Source organism: Centroberyx affinis, unplaced genomic scaffold, assembly GCF_046629955.1.
Source record: "Centroberyx affinis isolate AG114_WGS23_722 - 3 ecotype Tasmania unplaced genomic scaffold, CSIRO-AGI_Caff_v1 ptg002268l_1, whole genome shotgun sequence".
Classification (NCBI taxonomy): domain Eukaryota; kingdom Metazoa; phylum Chordata; class Actinopteri; order Beryciformes; family Berycidae; genus Centroberyx; species Centroberyx affinis.
In genome coordinates, this window is record NW_027280555.1 from 166461 (window position 1) to 182509 (window position 16049).

General features: G+C 41.8%; 1 protein-coding gene across 1 annotated transcript in view; it reads right to left on the minus strand.

Annotated features, from left to right (window-relative positions):
- Positions 1–14744, minus strand: part of LOC139655468 (rho guanine nucleotide exchange factor 12-like) — a 37379-nt gene extending 22635 nt beyond the window's left edge. The window contains exons 1-8 of the mRNA XM_071532886.1: positions 14684–14744; positions 5453–5544; positions 2349–2447; positions 2189–2238; positions 1604–1661; positions 835–1058; positions 585–662; positions 215–334 (exon numbers count right to left, since the gene is read on the minus strand). Of these exons, the coding sequence (XP_071388987.1) occupies positions 215–334; positions 585–662; positions 835–1058; positions 1604–1661; positions 2189–2238; positions 2349–2447; positions 5453–5544; positions 14684–14715 (753 nt within the window). The 5' untranslated portion in view covers positions 14716–14744. The remainder of the gene's footprint in view (positions 1–214; positions 335–584; positions 663–834; positions 1059–1603; positions 1662–2188; positions 2239–2348; positions 2448–5452; positions 5545–14683) is intronic.
- Positions 14745–16049: the final 1305 nt, after the last annotated feature.

Consider the following 16049-nt stretch of genomic DNA (forward strand, 5'->3'; position numbering starts at 1 on the left):
GACAACCACCACAGCTCATGTGAGTAAAGTCAACAGAGACTCTGACTCAATGTGTAGTAGCGCAAATACAAAATATGTGAAACAGTGCCAGTCTGTACAGGTACAGTTTTCTTTTTAAGGTTGTCCCAAAGAAATCCATCTCTTAGGAGGATCGGTGGCTTCACAGTGAGTAACTGATAAAAAAGTGTGTGTGTGTGTGTGTGTGTGTGTGTACCTGTGATGCTCCAGCAGCCTTGCTGAGCCGCTCCTGCAGCAGTGGAATGTGCTTCTTAGCCTCCTGGATCTCCTTCAGTAGTTTAGGTCGAGGGTTTCTGCTATATTCCTCCTCCATTGCCTATAATACACATAAAGCCCGCAACATTAAAGGTTAAATTTGGTGCTTTTCAAGTCAAATAAATCCATCCATCGTACAATCCGTTGTATAAATAACTGGTGGAAACCTTAACACAAGGCAGAGGCAAATCAACATACTTTCAGATTATTTATAGAGGTAATACATAACATTTCCTGCATAATCACTGTGTTTTTGCATATGAAATACAATAATGATTATCAAGATCTTTCTGTCTCACACACACACACACCTGTAAGCCCTGTTGCTCCTTGGTTAGCATCTTTTGCAGGATGTCGGCTTTCTTGCTGTGTACTGTTTTGTTCTCACCCTACAGGAGAGATGAGGGACACACTGAGCCAAAATACAGTGACATACAATGAAAAAAACTTTGTTATTATTCCTCTAAGACAAACTTAGCCCACAAATGTGACGGAGGGGAGCGAGAGTTTGAAGGCATTTTAACATTTAGACAGACAGAGAGACTCTGTGTCCATCCTTACCCCACGGGGCAGAGGCGAGGTGATGTGGTCCTGGGGGCTGCAGGAGGTGCTGCATTGCTCCCCACCTGGCAGCGCAGGTGAATGGGGCGCTGAGAGAGAGGAGGACAGGCCGACCTCTCCCCCTTCCTCCTCGTCCTCCTTCTCCCCCGCCCCTTGCTCCTCCAGGGGGATCTGAGGAAGCCCCGGCGGCCTCCCCAGCACCGTCAGGGCTACGTAGGACCCCGCTGCCAATAGTGACATATTCGTTAAAAACTGATTGTCAGGATACTCATGGATAGAGTGAGACATGTAAATAATATGAGAGAAAGTAATTTACACGAAAATCTATGGTGAGGTAAACAGACACCTAAATTCACTGTGTTTATAACTGACGCATTTTAATGTCTGGTGTAAATATAATCCAGCTGAATCATATCTAGATCCAATCCAGAAAGGAGACACCATCTGTTAATACCAAGTGTAAAGGGGGCTAGTATTCAACTTATCCTCTTACAATGACACCCTCTCATAGCATGCAGTTTGCAATAATAGTTTTAGTACGGCTAACTTGTGACTTCCCAATATGTGTGACGATTACAAATGCCCTTTCTTTGAATTTGGAAAGCACAGCGATAAAAAGGTGTTCAGCCTCAACTAACACTGGCCAAAATGTCTTTTTTAAACACTACAATGATGCCTTATAGGATACTTAACCTTATATTCTTGACGTGCCATGCAAAGCATTTACAGTAAATGAAAATATGATAGAGCATACTGTAGCTGTACTTACATTTTATCAGCTTTACAACTTCTATGTGGTTTGAATGAGTAACTAAGGTCCCGTTGACCTACCAGAAAACAAAGAGTATTAGGAGAGAATACAACTCTAAAACAAATAACACGTGACAATTCAGCCCACTGTCTACACATATCGCCTACTATCGGCCAACATAGTGTATGCTAAAGTGTTAGCATGGAGCCTGCTATCAGCCAACATAGTGTATGCTAAAGTGTTAGCATGGAGCCTACTATCGCCCAGCATACTGTATGCTGAAGTGTTAGCATGGAGCCTATCACTCAACATAGTGATAGTAGGCTTGGACACATGGATGTCTTTGGTGTCTATGTTCTCTCAAGTCGACCAAGAGGACAATCTCCCAAAAACATACTATATTCCTTTCAGATGCTTTTCTGACAAAACTGAGAATTGACTGAAACCCAATTTGAGAATAAAGGGCCCTGGTCTAGAATGGGCTGGGATAATGTTACAACATAGTAAACCATCCCAAGACAGTTTTTAATGGTTGGTTCTTTGTCAGACCTAGAGATGTTCAACTGATCCTGGATATGTGAAGGGAAAATAAAGACGGCTCACCTTAATGATCCTATCACCTGTCTGGACACCAGCTCGCATTGCAGCTCCATCTACAGTACAAGAGACGCAGCATAGAGGAGTTAGAGATGCTACTTCTACAGGTGCCTGGTGGTCGTGTGTGTGTGTGTGTGTGTGTGTGTGTGTATTTGCAGAGCCTTACCTTCTTTGACCAGCTGCACAAACACGGGGTTGTCTCCACTCACTGTCAGCCCAAAGCCATTCTCATCTCTCTGGATAATCACACAACGCTGGACAAGACCTGTAGCGCACACACACACACACACACACACACACACACACACACACACACTTTTTTAATGGATATCAACGTTCAAGCCCACTAATTGAGATGCCATAGAGTCATCTCATTTGCCTGAAAGAAATACTGGTCACTGGTGGGACATCCTCCCACAGGACGTGACAAATCAAAACTTAATCCAAACTGTCTCCTAACCAGCAGTGAGTAGCGCTCTGTCCAGAGAAAGCTGGACTCACCGACATTAGATCTTTTTCCTCTCTCGTCTGTGGTTTCCTTTGGTATAAAGCATCACAGACCGGCCAGCTGGGTTGGTAAACAAGAGTGTGTTGTGTGCAGTTTACTGATGTACCTTGCAGGATTTCTGGGTACTACAGTCCTCAGAAATAGGTACCTCTCTGGTACAAATGGCAGGTACCCCTGCCATTTGTGATCACATTTGTGGTCACCATCATGCAAAAAATTGCACAGTGCTGCTTAGAGTATCAGGTTGTTAAAGGAAGACAAAACTGTAAAACAACATACATCTAATTTACTAGGAAAATAGGCCAATGTAGGAGTGCCTGTTCTCCCGATTGGGAATGCGAAGTCTGCTAGTTTTGTCTGCTAGTCAGATAGTTTTGTTTTCTTAAGTCTTGGTTTCATCAAATGGGGTCTGTGACTCTAATGTGGACTAAATTAGGGGTCCTTGATATGGAAAAGGTTGAGAATCACTGAGCTAGTGAACTCTGCGCATTTCCAGAAGCTGAGGTAACTATGGCTGCAGAGAGGAATACCACTGTTGAAAACATAACGACGACATTTTCTTCCAGACTTCAGCCACTCTTGTATGAACCACAATACACTGCTGAGGAGGTTTTAGCAAAGGAGGCAAGAAGGAGCTGTTGCTGCGAGTCAAGCAACTTCCTTGGGGGAAGAGTGACTGGGATGGACAGAGGGGCTGGAGAGGCTCAAGCTAACTAACTAACTGACTAACTAACTGGTGACTGGTGGTGGCTGTGTGGATATTACACAACCATGCCCAGAGAGACTGAGAGTAGCCTAACCTAGTTGCTGCAACGAAAAACCGTGCACAGTTTTTGCTTGAATCCATCATGGCAGACATTCCTCCCCACACAACAGGATCAACTGGTGAAAGAGAAAGACACCAGCTGGACCAAGAGGGCAAATGACTAACAAGTCCCTCTAACTTGCCAAATATGATAAACAAGTACCACAGCATAAACATGGCAATAATAAGCTGTTATGTATTATCTGGCTTTATGGGCTGTGCATGTCTGTGCACGCACTGTGCTAGGCTTTGTTGCAGAAAATCACTTTTTTGTTGCAACTGGGCACAGAGCAGGCAACAGGCATGTTCGGTTAATGTTTCTCTTTCATTTATCATTCCTTGGTCTCTTTGACAGCTATCACTACGCTAATCCAGTTAAGTTAGCTAGCTTACTATGCAAGCAAACAATGTTTTTCTCTCATCTCCTGCCTTAGTTGGCCACGGCCCTTTCTTGAATTAGCCACACACTGACACAGTGTCTTTGGTCTGGGCGGGTCTAGTGCTCAATATCCCGCAAGGCATGCTGGGAAACTGAGTGTCTAAACAATTTCAGGCTGGCTACCGTTTCTCCTAGTTTATCCCCACATTGTTTCTAAAAATCCAGGCTGTTTATATGGGATATAGAGAATAGGCATGGTTAAGCCTGTTTATGTCTGTTAGCCCTCACGGTGATAACTTCCTTTAACTGGTGATAAAGTATGATGGTTCATCAAGCAGAATATACATATACATATATATATATATTTACATATATATATATACATATGTGTGTGTGTGTGTGTGTGTGTGTGTGTTTGTATGAGTGATTGCGTGAGTTCTGTTCATCTTCTCTTCATGACTAAATGTTATGCAAAGGGAACAAATAAAATCCCATAATATGTGACAGGAACACAATCATGTCAATCCGCCAAGTCCTCGTCACTCTCTGGAAATCAATGAGAACAGCTGAGTCATTCAAGCTCCTACGGTCCAACTTCGCCAACACCCTTCAAATCTGAAGAGAACATCTGCTTGATCCAGAAAGCTCAATGCAGGACGTTCTTCCTGTGGCCACTGAGGAAGTTCAGTGTCTCACAGTCAATCTCAGTCTGCTTGTCCTTCACCTCCTCCCTCCTCAAAGCTTTGCTCCGCAGTATTATCTGGCAAGCTGAGTGGATAATTGGTTGTCTTCTGCCCTCCATGAAGGAGCTGCAAGACTCCAGGGTGAAGGAAAGGGCAGGAAGGATTAACGTCAGCCGTCGCCCATAGGACTCCACCCCCATACCCCCATCTCTGCTCTCCCCCTCACCAGTCCCTATGGAAAAGACTGCCATCCCACTACTGTTACTGTTACTCCATCCCATTCTATTAGTTAGTCTTTGTACCAAATCTCCACGTTCCACGATGCTTAGAACTTATGGCAATGCATTTTCCTTCTTTTCAAAACTGACACAATTGTTGTTGTTGCTCTACAAAATAAATATCTTAAAATGGAAATTAAATGTGGGGAGACAAAAAAAGCAAAGCTCAGTTCAAGAAGACATAGAGCAAGACTAGGACTGAAAATCCATTGTTTCCTCACTTAAAAAAAGCAATCAAGTTTATATCAATAACAGGAAAGTCAATATGCAGGTTAATTTCATCTTAGCTTAAATTATGTAAAATAATCATTTTCAATTGACCATGTTGCTATACAATTTAAGATGGAAACTGGAATAACATGGAATGACATCCTCCCTGGATACACATAGGGACAAATAGGCAATAGGCTACACTGAGCCACAATGTCATATGGATTGGTTGTATAGTAACTGGCAACGTAATTCAGTTTTGGAGCAGAGCCCTACATTAATGGAAATTTTAAAAATTATCATTATAATAAAAACTCAACAAAAGAAACACCATTATCCATATGCATGCACATATGGGTAATGTGTGTGTGTGTGTGTGTATGTGTGTGTGTGTGTGTGTTCCTTACCTGTAGGGTCAAACTCATGTTTGAGGGAGACTGGAGACTTGTCATTCTTAGGTTTCTTGTCTGGAGTGTCCTTGTTGAGAATGCTCGGGGTCCTGTGGACACAGATAGTGAACATTTGCACATATCCATATTAGTGGTGTGTCTTTTTTCTAGCCTTTTGTAGTCATTTTGTACTTTTACAGGAATGCATGTACATATAAAGGAAATAATCGAGTCTGAAATGTTTCTCCCGTTTCCCTCGGGTCACAAGAACTACATCAATTCCTCACATGTATGGACGGCAGACTTCCCAGAAATGGCCAAAGCAAATACTTTAGACTAGCGGAAGAACTCTGCTCTCTCACTATGTATTATTCCAACAGAGTGTCAGTAGTGGTGGGGGCTCTTAATATGTCTGAGTCACTTCAACACTGCAAACAATGACAAGTTGCCCAGTGATTTTATCTTGTTTCCAGACCTATCAAGCTTATATCATGATATTTTTAGTCAAATTATCTCACTGAACTGGCAGATAATCTGGAGTAAATGTCCTGAAACGCGCTACATAATCCTGAAAAAAAGTCACATTTGTTGAAACTGAACATTATTATTATTTGATTTAACTAAAGAAAACATCCTAAAATAAGCTTGATAAGTCTGGATACAAGATGAAATAAGAAAATAAGCTCTAATCAATCAAACTGCATCATATCAGAGGTGAACGACAGACTAATATCTGATTTTCAGTAAAAGGCCACTATTGGCATCTAGCCCCTATAGTGACATCAGAGGCCCATGCGTTGGTGTTCATTTCACTGTTTGGCTAATTAAACATTCCCATCCCTAGTCCCTCCTAAGTGGGAGGCTGACTTGCTGGTGGTGGTTCTTGATATAAAAATAGCAGAGATTCCCTCTCCTTCTCTTCTTCCACCCCCCTACACCTCCTTCCGCGGGGGGGAGGAGGAGGAGGAGGAGGAGGAGGGGGGTTTGTTTGTGTTGCTGTTCCTCCCTCGGACAATGGGGGCCCTGGGCTTTTAACAATGGCTCTCACGTCAGAGCCAGCTTACTACACTGCGGCTTTGTGGGACACATTCCCGGAAACAGAGACTAGGGCTTCTGGCTCGGTTCCCATTTCCTGAATGTGGGAGAAGGCTGGGAAAAAAAAAAAAAAAAAACGAAGGAGGGAGACGGGTGGGAGGAGGCCCATAAGTATCTTTCAGAGAAGACAGAAGACAGGGTTTGGGAGAATTTTTTTTTTTTTTTTAGCTCCCAGAGTGTGTGAACCATCCTATTCGAAGTGTCCCCATAGTACAGAAATCCAAATATATCTGATTCAGGCGATTAGATGAGAGAACCGTGAATATTTCCCTCTTTGCGTTGAGCTGTTATGATCAAAATATGTCAGCGAACCAGGCAGAACAGTTGATTCCACTCCCCCAGACACAACAACACTCTCACGATGATGGAGAAAAAGGGTGAAAATACACTGAAAGGGAGCACACTATGGGGGTAAGTAACCTTGTGTTTTTTATCTCAGAGTAGAAGGCCCATTTAAAAGGGCCTGTGCCTGCTGTGGTGGGAGATTAGGAGTCGATAAGGCAGGGCCGGACCGCCTTGAGTAAGGACAGATGCATCCTCCTCAGTGGGTGGCAGCTGAGTAGCTAGCGCTGGATAACAGGGAGGAATTCAGGTCTATTCAGCCACTGATGAAGTGCAGCATTCCGATTTATCGAAGTTCAATGTATCACGGTATAAAAATGTGACCATCGTGGGGCAGAAAAATGAATCACGATTGTAGTAATCACAAATGAGACAGCTTGACCATCACAATTTCACAAGCTCTCCATCCAAATTATATTATTTGCACTTTGTAATGACATTTTGAAATTGTTGTTTACACTCCAGCGAGCCAATGCCATTGCTAGAAAGATCTGTGGCTCAGAAATAAACATAATTCTGCCCAGTCAGACTTTGTTGTCTTTATTTATTACATCATATCGTGGTTGTATTGAATTGTGAAGCCCATATTGTGTATCGAATCGTATCATGGGATAAACAGATGATCCCATCCCTAGTAAATATAGACGTAGGTTTCATAAACCAACAATAGATACATGCATGTATGTTGCGTGCACCACTGGTTTGGTTTTCTGTGTATTTTGTTGGACCAATGCAAAGGGAAGACTGCCTGTGCTGGCTTTGATGATGGAGGCAGCGGAGCCAATCAGCTGCCTATGTAGTGTGACATCCCGCCTCCTCTTTGTTGTGATTTTTTTTAGCTCACAAGTTGCTAAATCTAGTGGCAAAGTCACCAAGTTGGCAACAGTGCACTGATATGGCCTGCCTCCTGTAGAATCCATTTAGATCTAATGTAGGCATTTCTCCATTGTTGCACCTAGTCACTATTGAAGCAACAAAGGTTCAAAAGTTCATGAACCCATAGTTACAGGAAAAAGTCATCAACTCCATGTGAAAGGTTTATTGGGACCACGATGAAAGGGAATCATTAATTTACTTATTGTATTAGTGTCGCTCCTAAATTGCGTCTGCTGGGTTTCATGTGTCTGCTGGCTTTCTTTACTCGCTTGTTGCGCAGTTATTACAGGAAGAAAAAACTAAGCAGCAAACCACTTGTGCCTCAGATGCCAAAAATACCAGACAATTCCTCAGGGATGATAACAGCAAAGGACTCGACTCCAGAGGGTTGGAGATAGAAGCCCAGTAATCGGCCTTACGGCTGATGGGGATGAGGCTAAAACTCCATTGTCTGTTACATAGATTCGGAGAGGATTATTACTGCAAGCTGCTGGCTATATTAAAATTCAATATGATTTAGGCCAGGATAATAATTCATTGCTGATTTGGCTTTCTGTCCAGGTTCATTCTCACAGAGCGCCACGAGAAAGAAGGCAGCATGCCTAACAAACTCCAATCAGGCTTCTGTGACCCTTGGAGATCAGCTCTTCTTCACATCCACTTAGATCAATGCTGAATGCTGTACATGCCATCCAAAGCTGCATTAAGCTGCAACCTTCTGCTGCCCATAAGATTGCATTCAGTTTGAAATCTCTTCTGGAAAGGTCTCACATTGTGATTTGAAACCCATAGGGATTATTTTTTCTCTTTGGGATTATTTGGGGGTGATTGGAAATGTACTTTCATGGGACTTGTGCTACATGCCCATAACTTTATAAAAAGAATTTAGAACAAAGGTAAAACAAGAGCAGCACCTATATAAGATATTTTATTGTATTCCATTAAAATTAATTTATTCTTTCAATATTCTTTCAATCAACTAACCGATAATGACTTTATTTTCCAATATTTTTTCCCCATCAGCTGATTTGTTGATGAGGTCTTTGAGTTTATAAATCATGGTTAACTTACTGTCTACAGTCTATGGTTTATTAGAAACAAAAGCCCTCAGACATTCCTTAAATCTGACCTGGTAGCATTAATTAATAACCATAACTATTGCATCTTATCATGAATGGTTGAGACTTTGTTCCCCACACAGCGTCTGGTCTTTGACCCGCCTCGTCTTTGGTCATTTGTCAGAAGCTTCAGCTTCATCAAAAAGCACTAAAAGTTACAGACAGAACTTTTTGTAAAAGTACACAAATCATCAATATCATCAACATTTACTATGAGCTGTAAATGTCTTATTAGTATGGTATACTAATGACCTCTTCATAAACTCATAATATTGCTTACAGTAAAGTGAGCATCATTACAAGTGCAATATGCAACTACTTCTATTATGAGCGGTCAAATAATTGTTGCGTGACATATATTGTAACAAACAAGATTTTTGATCACAGAAGAAATGATGTGTATTCTTGTGAAGGTCTCAAGGAAACAGCATTTCTTTATGGTGTCTTGCTTCCGTAATTCGACATATTTCCAGTTGAAACAGGATGTCGGAGTGGGACATAGCGCTGGGGGGGGGGGAGTGTTCAAAAGTGGATCGGACCGTAACAAACATGGAAAGTGACTCAGATGAACGGATGCCCTGAATTCTATTGCAGAGGGTCACTCACCTCCTAATCTTCACACTCTGGATTCTTCAGAATGAATAAATTCTACGCAGCCGCAACCATGCTGTCTTAGGAAAACAAGAGGGTTTTTACCACTGTACCATGGTGCCAGTCTTTCCACTGTTTACGTTGTGAAGTGGCAGGTTTTATATGATGGGAGGGGCGGAGTGATGATTGTTCAAAAGTCTGTGACAGTGTTATTGGTTGGAATTTTTATGTCGCCTACTGATACGCCATGAAGTAACCCCTAAAAATGCAGCTTTAAAGCAAGTAAAAGTAATGGGATTTTGATATAAAAATACGGGAAAACTAAAATTATGTAATTTTTTGGGGCATTATTGTGACTTATATGTACGTTAAGATATGGAGAATCAGCTAACAAGTTGAAAAAGTCATTTTTCATTTCATTATGTCTTTACACTATGACAAATTATTTCTCTCTGGATTATAGAAACAACAGTTTGCTATTGTAAATTTAATAAGTGGCCTCCTACAAAGATACAGCTGTTAATTAACGTTGCTGGCCCAGACTGTTAGAGATAGAGTGCAATGCCAGTGAGCTGTGGTTTGTACCCATCCTGCATGGCTTGGCTGTTGCCAGCAGCTCTGTCTGTCAGGAAGGGCCAGTGGCCTGGTGGGCCTGACGGACATTGTTTATCAGTGATGTCACCGCTTCCCGCGAGGGCCTCGGGGTGGGGGGTCAGGAAAACACCCAGATCAGCGAAACTTTGTTACAAAGAGCAAAATAGCCGGTCCATGGCCTGCAGTCATTCTACTTCATCCTACTTCCTGGCTGTGAGCATATCCCTTACTTTTGGGTAGATTTGACAAAAAATTGCAGTTCAGTTCTGATTTGCAACTTATACAAAAATGCATGAAATCACAATCAAGATCTGGATAGACAGAAAACATCAGAATTTACTTCAGTTACTTGATTAAATGTCTCATTTGCATCTTTAAACCAAATTAACTGAATGATGCACTCATGGATGCTCCAGAGAATTATCAGTCCAGGAAGAGAACCAATGATGGCTGAGGAAACAGAAACTACAGGAAAGCTGAAAACTCTCCGCCCAACAAAGGAAGGAAAACTAAGTTATGAGTTATTCAGATTGCCTGACGGCCGGAACATGTATAAAGCCAAGATGTCTTCATTGAGCCCTTGGTCTTTTTCCACTCACGATAGCGGAGCAATTGAGTGCTTTGTACATCAGGACAAGTCCAACCCTTCCCCTTGTCATATGACTTACTGGAGTTCAGCTCCTTTACACCAGTCCTGCTCTTGGGTGAGCCTATTAAAAGCAAAAATCCACCCTCGTATACTCCTACACTGTTAGATATCATCAATCTGTGATGTTCAGTACATTCCAGGTTTTGTGATGAGGTGATGAAGTGTCAGCATTTCAGAAATGAAAGACAGAAAATGCATTAGTCATGGTTAAGTAGGCTTACTGACTAATTCAAATACCTTGATAAATAGCGCGTTCACTTAGTGGATTTTTTTCGGGTTTTACATTCAAGGTGTGGCTGCATTGCGTTCTGGTCTATTGAGGCTACTGTTGGTAGAGAAATTGGTCTTTCTGCCTCTTCTATGATGGATTTCTCCCTGTATGATTGTTGATCGTTGGTGCAAAATGGTGAGCCAAAAAAGAAGTCCAGAAATGCCAGGTACATCACCAATAGCTGTTTTTTAAGCGTGTTTTAGGGTGGATTTTTCCTTCAAGGGGCTCCATAAAGACCTGCTACTGTTGCTATTGCTTGTGCCCCACCCTCAGGGAACCTGGGTTACATTTATAAACTGCTGTTCCCTTTTAGTTACTTCGAGCAGCATGAGTCACATGGAAACGCACCGTGACCCTGACGAGGCCTACGCAGTAAACCAAGGGGAAGAGGGTGGTTAAACCCCTCGAGACTCTGCAGATAGGAGAACATGTTCCACGCTGGGGGGCCGTCACATCTAGACGGTAAAACCTCACTAATGTTACGAGGAACCTGGCTGGCTGCAGAACAGAATTCTTTTCACTGAGAAACCCTTGAACAATGTCCAAGAAGTGACCTAACCACTACTGGAGTTGGCACAAATGTTGCCAGGCAACTAAACCCTGTTTGCAATATAGGCTTTAGTAATAACCGTGACAATCCGAAGGCAAAAGCGTTGCTCAGATAGCGGCTTGGTGAGCAAAGACAGAAGCAGCTGGGCACCAAAGCGCCAAGCGTCAGTGTGTACCTTGCAGATGTGCAAAGTATGCAGAGGGCATGGGGAGTTTCCTTTCCTGGACACTTAAGGAATGTACTGAACAGTCTTTCTGTCTGGAATGATGAGTTGATGCACTAGTGAGTGACATGGGGGGGGTGCACCTCCATAATCAATACTCTACGAACCAGTAATCCCATAAAATAACCGTAGATTCTCATTAATGTACATTAATTCACCCCTTCATTCATGCAAAATCCCCTTAAAATGAATTAAGGCAGTGATTAATGGAGGAGATCCCATCGAAACCTCCGTAAAAAAAAACGTAATCTTGACTCTTGAAAAAATTCAAGGAGACAGGAACTTTTCCATTCATTTCCACTTAATAACCCTGTAAACCATGCACAAAAGGCATGAAAAATCCCTTAATTACTAGTGTCTCTGTGAGTCAACCCATGAATAAATCCCTTATAAACCCATGATACTGACCTTATGTTTATATTTTTAATGGAAAATAATTCATGTTTATGTAATGGAGAAATTAAGGACATTTCGGGGATAAAATGAAGGCGTTTGGTTTTGTAGTGGTACCAGTGTGAAAAGCTGAGATGGAAGCTAGGTACACTTGAATCTGATTCAGAATCAGCTGAACTGCAGGACAGGAGGACTTCAGATACAGTTAGACTAAAAATCTACTGAAGTCTGTTGTTTCGTGTGTAATACTTTCCATTTTCACAGTCTGTTATGATTTTAAAAGGCTGTTTGTGGCAAAAGAGGGCAATCATTATACAACTGTACCAAAGTAGCGTAATGGCTTAGTCGTGTTATCTTCATGCAGACTGAAGGTCAAGAAATCAAATGACTTTGTTTGACTTTCCGAGGCAGTCATGTGTGCCTTTATTTTGGCGTTTCCTCAGAGGAAACTCCAGATTACTGAGTGTAAAAATACACAAGTGACTTAAGCGGGCTGGAATCTGAAAAGCTCAAAGTCGTGCATTTACATTTCTACAACATTTTACCTCGTAATGTTCTTGCAAAAATGGCAGACAGCCAAAAGGTTTTGAGGTTGGCAGCGACTGCTAACCTATTCAGACAAACTCCAAATGCTGTGAAATTTCATCAAAGATTCATTTCTCTGCCAAGAACGGGACAAAAAGATATTCCTAACATGCCAGCGTATGTTTTGTTGTGATACTCACTCGGTTCCAGATGGGGAAAATCATAGTCATATGATGAAATTTGTCGTAGGTGGATCAAAGCTTTCTGGACACTCCACTACATCCTAAATGACACACAGTATCTCCATATAGCCCCATTAGTTACCACATCCACTACAGAGTACTACTATTGTAGACTCTCCATAAGCAATAGAAACTTGACAATCATAAATTGACAAATTGTGGAGCCATTCACAGTGAATGGGTCAGAAAAGAAGAGAAAAGTAATTTGGCTGTACTTTGTTTGTGTACTTTATTGTCATTTCCAAACTTTCCAATTAAATGAATTGAGTTTGAACTTTGTCCTCTCATCCTTTTAGAATTGCATGGGAAAGATCACATCTAAACAACACACTTTTCTAAAAAGTAACTATCTTTTAATCAGGGTACATTTTAAATGGGCTACTTTTTACTTTTAGTCTTCTCACCACTGTTAGTTGCCAATAGCATTTAAGAGCATAATGTATAATCAAGGGCTTTTCTCTACTCTTTTGCAGCCTCTGTGAATCTAGCCTAACTGAACTGAAGCACAGATACTCCCTTACTGTCACACTGACGCACTTTGTGGGTGAACGTCATGGTCACATGTATGTTCTGTGTATGGTATCGTTTTTAACCGATATTTCCTCTGGTGTGACAATAAAGATGAAGTGAAAGTGAATGCCTGAGTGAGTGACATATTTGGTAGTGTTTGGATGTCAGACCCTAGACAACAAGAAAATATTCCCAGAGAGCCAAATGTCCTGACCTGACCTGACCTGACCTGACCTGACCTACCTGACCTGACCTGGGGGGTGTTTGACAGGAACATGTTCAGGAAGCTCTAATATAGGGCATACTTTTTTGATGCTTTGATACCCCTACCCACAGGTAAATGCATGAGCACACTAAACATTTCATGAAGACGCCCCCTGCTGGCTCGGCGGTGGAAAATTTGTCACTGACAGTAAAGGCCACCCCCCCTCCCCCGCCTCCCTTCCTCCCCCCGTCTTTGGTAGACTCTTTTCTAAAGTAGCCTAGTACTTGTATACAATATATCTTCCAACTTTTAGAATAGGTACAACCACCTGTCGAGCATTGTGGTTTAGATAAACAGACACGACGTGCCGTGGTTTTTACCACAGGCTGAAGCAGGCAGCCCACTTCTCACGTAAGTAGGGAAAAACCAAGCCCCGCTCGGTTCCGTTTTCTCTTGTATGGAGAGAACAAATTCCCCTAACATCATTCAAAAATCCAGAAATTTAACGCTGCCTTGCTTTCGGTAAACATACATACCCGGTAGAAGACAATTTAAGACGTTTCACAAATTATTATAGGTGACACTTCAATTCGGCGTGCATCCAATGGACCAAGCAGCGATACTTTCAATAAAAATTCAACTTTTACAACTGGTTCCCCTGTTATTCCCACAACCTTCTCCCACCAAAATACACCATTTATGGCGCTAGCTAGCAGTGTGAACCAATGTCAAAAAGTGAGATTTTATGTAATTCAATTGCTGCTTGGTTAATTACTTGAATGCCGAATTTACCAGAAGAGCGTAACAATTCATAAAATGTCTTATATCATGTTCTATCATGTGCGTATGTTTGACAATAAACAAGGAAACATTTACATTGCCAGGGTTTTGAATGGGGTTTGGCTTTAAGTTGACGTAACGGAACGTTATCGGGCTAGGAAAAACCTGGATTTATTGGACAGTCAGGAGCAATTGCAATACATTCCATCAGCGAGGAACAGTCACAAGGAATTATAATTTTAACGGAGGAGTTTGAGGGGAAAAAAAAGAAAAAATATATCCTACCTGTCAGTGAGAGTTGACTGTGTGCCACTCATTGGGCTTCCCTTATGCGTTTCCAAGGACTTCACCCAAATAACATTGTTATCACAACGTCTAACTCTCTAACTAAATGACTTCTTTTTTTGTCTTCTCGATGTCAGTCCATATCCAAGAATACCCCGAAGTCGTTGTATCCAAGATAACAGTTTTAAAATCCCGAAAAAAGTGCTGAGAAAAAGCCAGAGGTGAACGTAAAACTCTCCTCAAATCATGTCCAAAGGCGTTAATGTAACATCACATCTACAAATGGTTGCAAGAAACGAGATTTATCTCTGTTTTTTTCTCAGGGGAAACCGTGGATGTGAATATGCTGCCTTTGCCAGTCGCTGTCCGCATCAGTATTTGTCAATACAGACATCTGGAAAACTATTAACTACGTACGAGACTACTTGTTGTAAATGTCTTTCCCAAGTTGCACTGTCTCGGTTTTCCTCAAGTTCACGGCGAGGATGTCTTCATTTTTCCCTCACGAAATATTTTCGTGATGGCACTATAGCCTATTCTTGATGTCCGGAAGAATTACGTCAAACTTTGGCTGCTAAATCCAAGATGAACTTTTTTTTCCCCTCTTATTCCCACAAATTCCAGTTTCCACTTTCCTGATTTGGAAGCGTCGCGGCATCGGGGGGCATCCTGTTCCAGATCGCCTCACTTTAATCCTCACACATTTGTACAGCATCGGTTTTCGGTCTACAGTGTGATGCAAATGGAAAAAAGGAAATGCTTTGTCCCCCCCCCACCCCCAGAAAGGCTGAAAAAAGAGGAGAAAAACCCACCTTCCCCTTGATGCGTTCAGGAGCTCCTCGTACATCGCAACATCGTCAAATTTAGAGCTTAATTAGCCTACCTGTTGCACCTGATAGGCACTCTAATGCTGCCTTTAAGTGCACCTCGTAAACTCCTACTTCCGAGAGTTGAAGTCTTAAATATGACACTCATTCAAATGAAAATAATAACAAAGTTTATCCTGCAACAAAAGTTTTTTTTGTTTTTTTTGGAGGCTGTTGTTTTATTTTAGAAATCAAGAAGAGAAGAAGGGGAGAAAATGCGTTTATTGGCCTAAAAGTAAAAATACATACCTCAATGCTACTTCTTTACATAGAATACCAAGCAAAGTATAAATATAAAATGCATCACCTCACCATGAATTGTTGACACAGTGTCCACGCTCTCTGCCCCTAAACGTCACTCCTCGTCAACAAGAAACTTTCCCTCAGCTCCTTTTTGCAAATCTTTCCGACAGCACTTGAAGGCAGCATACGTTGTAGGCCCTACAGGTGGTGAACTGGTGTACCAGTTTATGGTGGAAAACAGCAAAGCTTGAGCGACA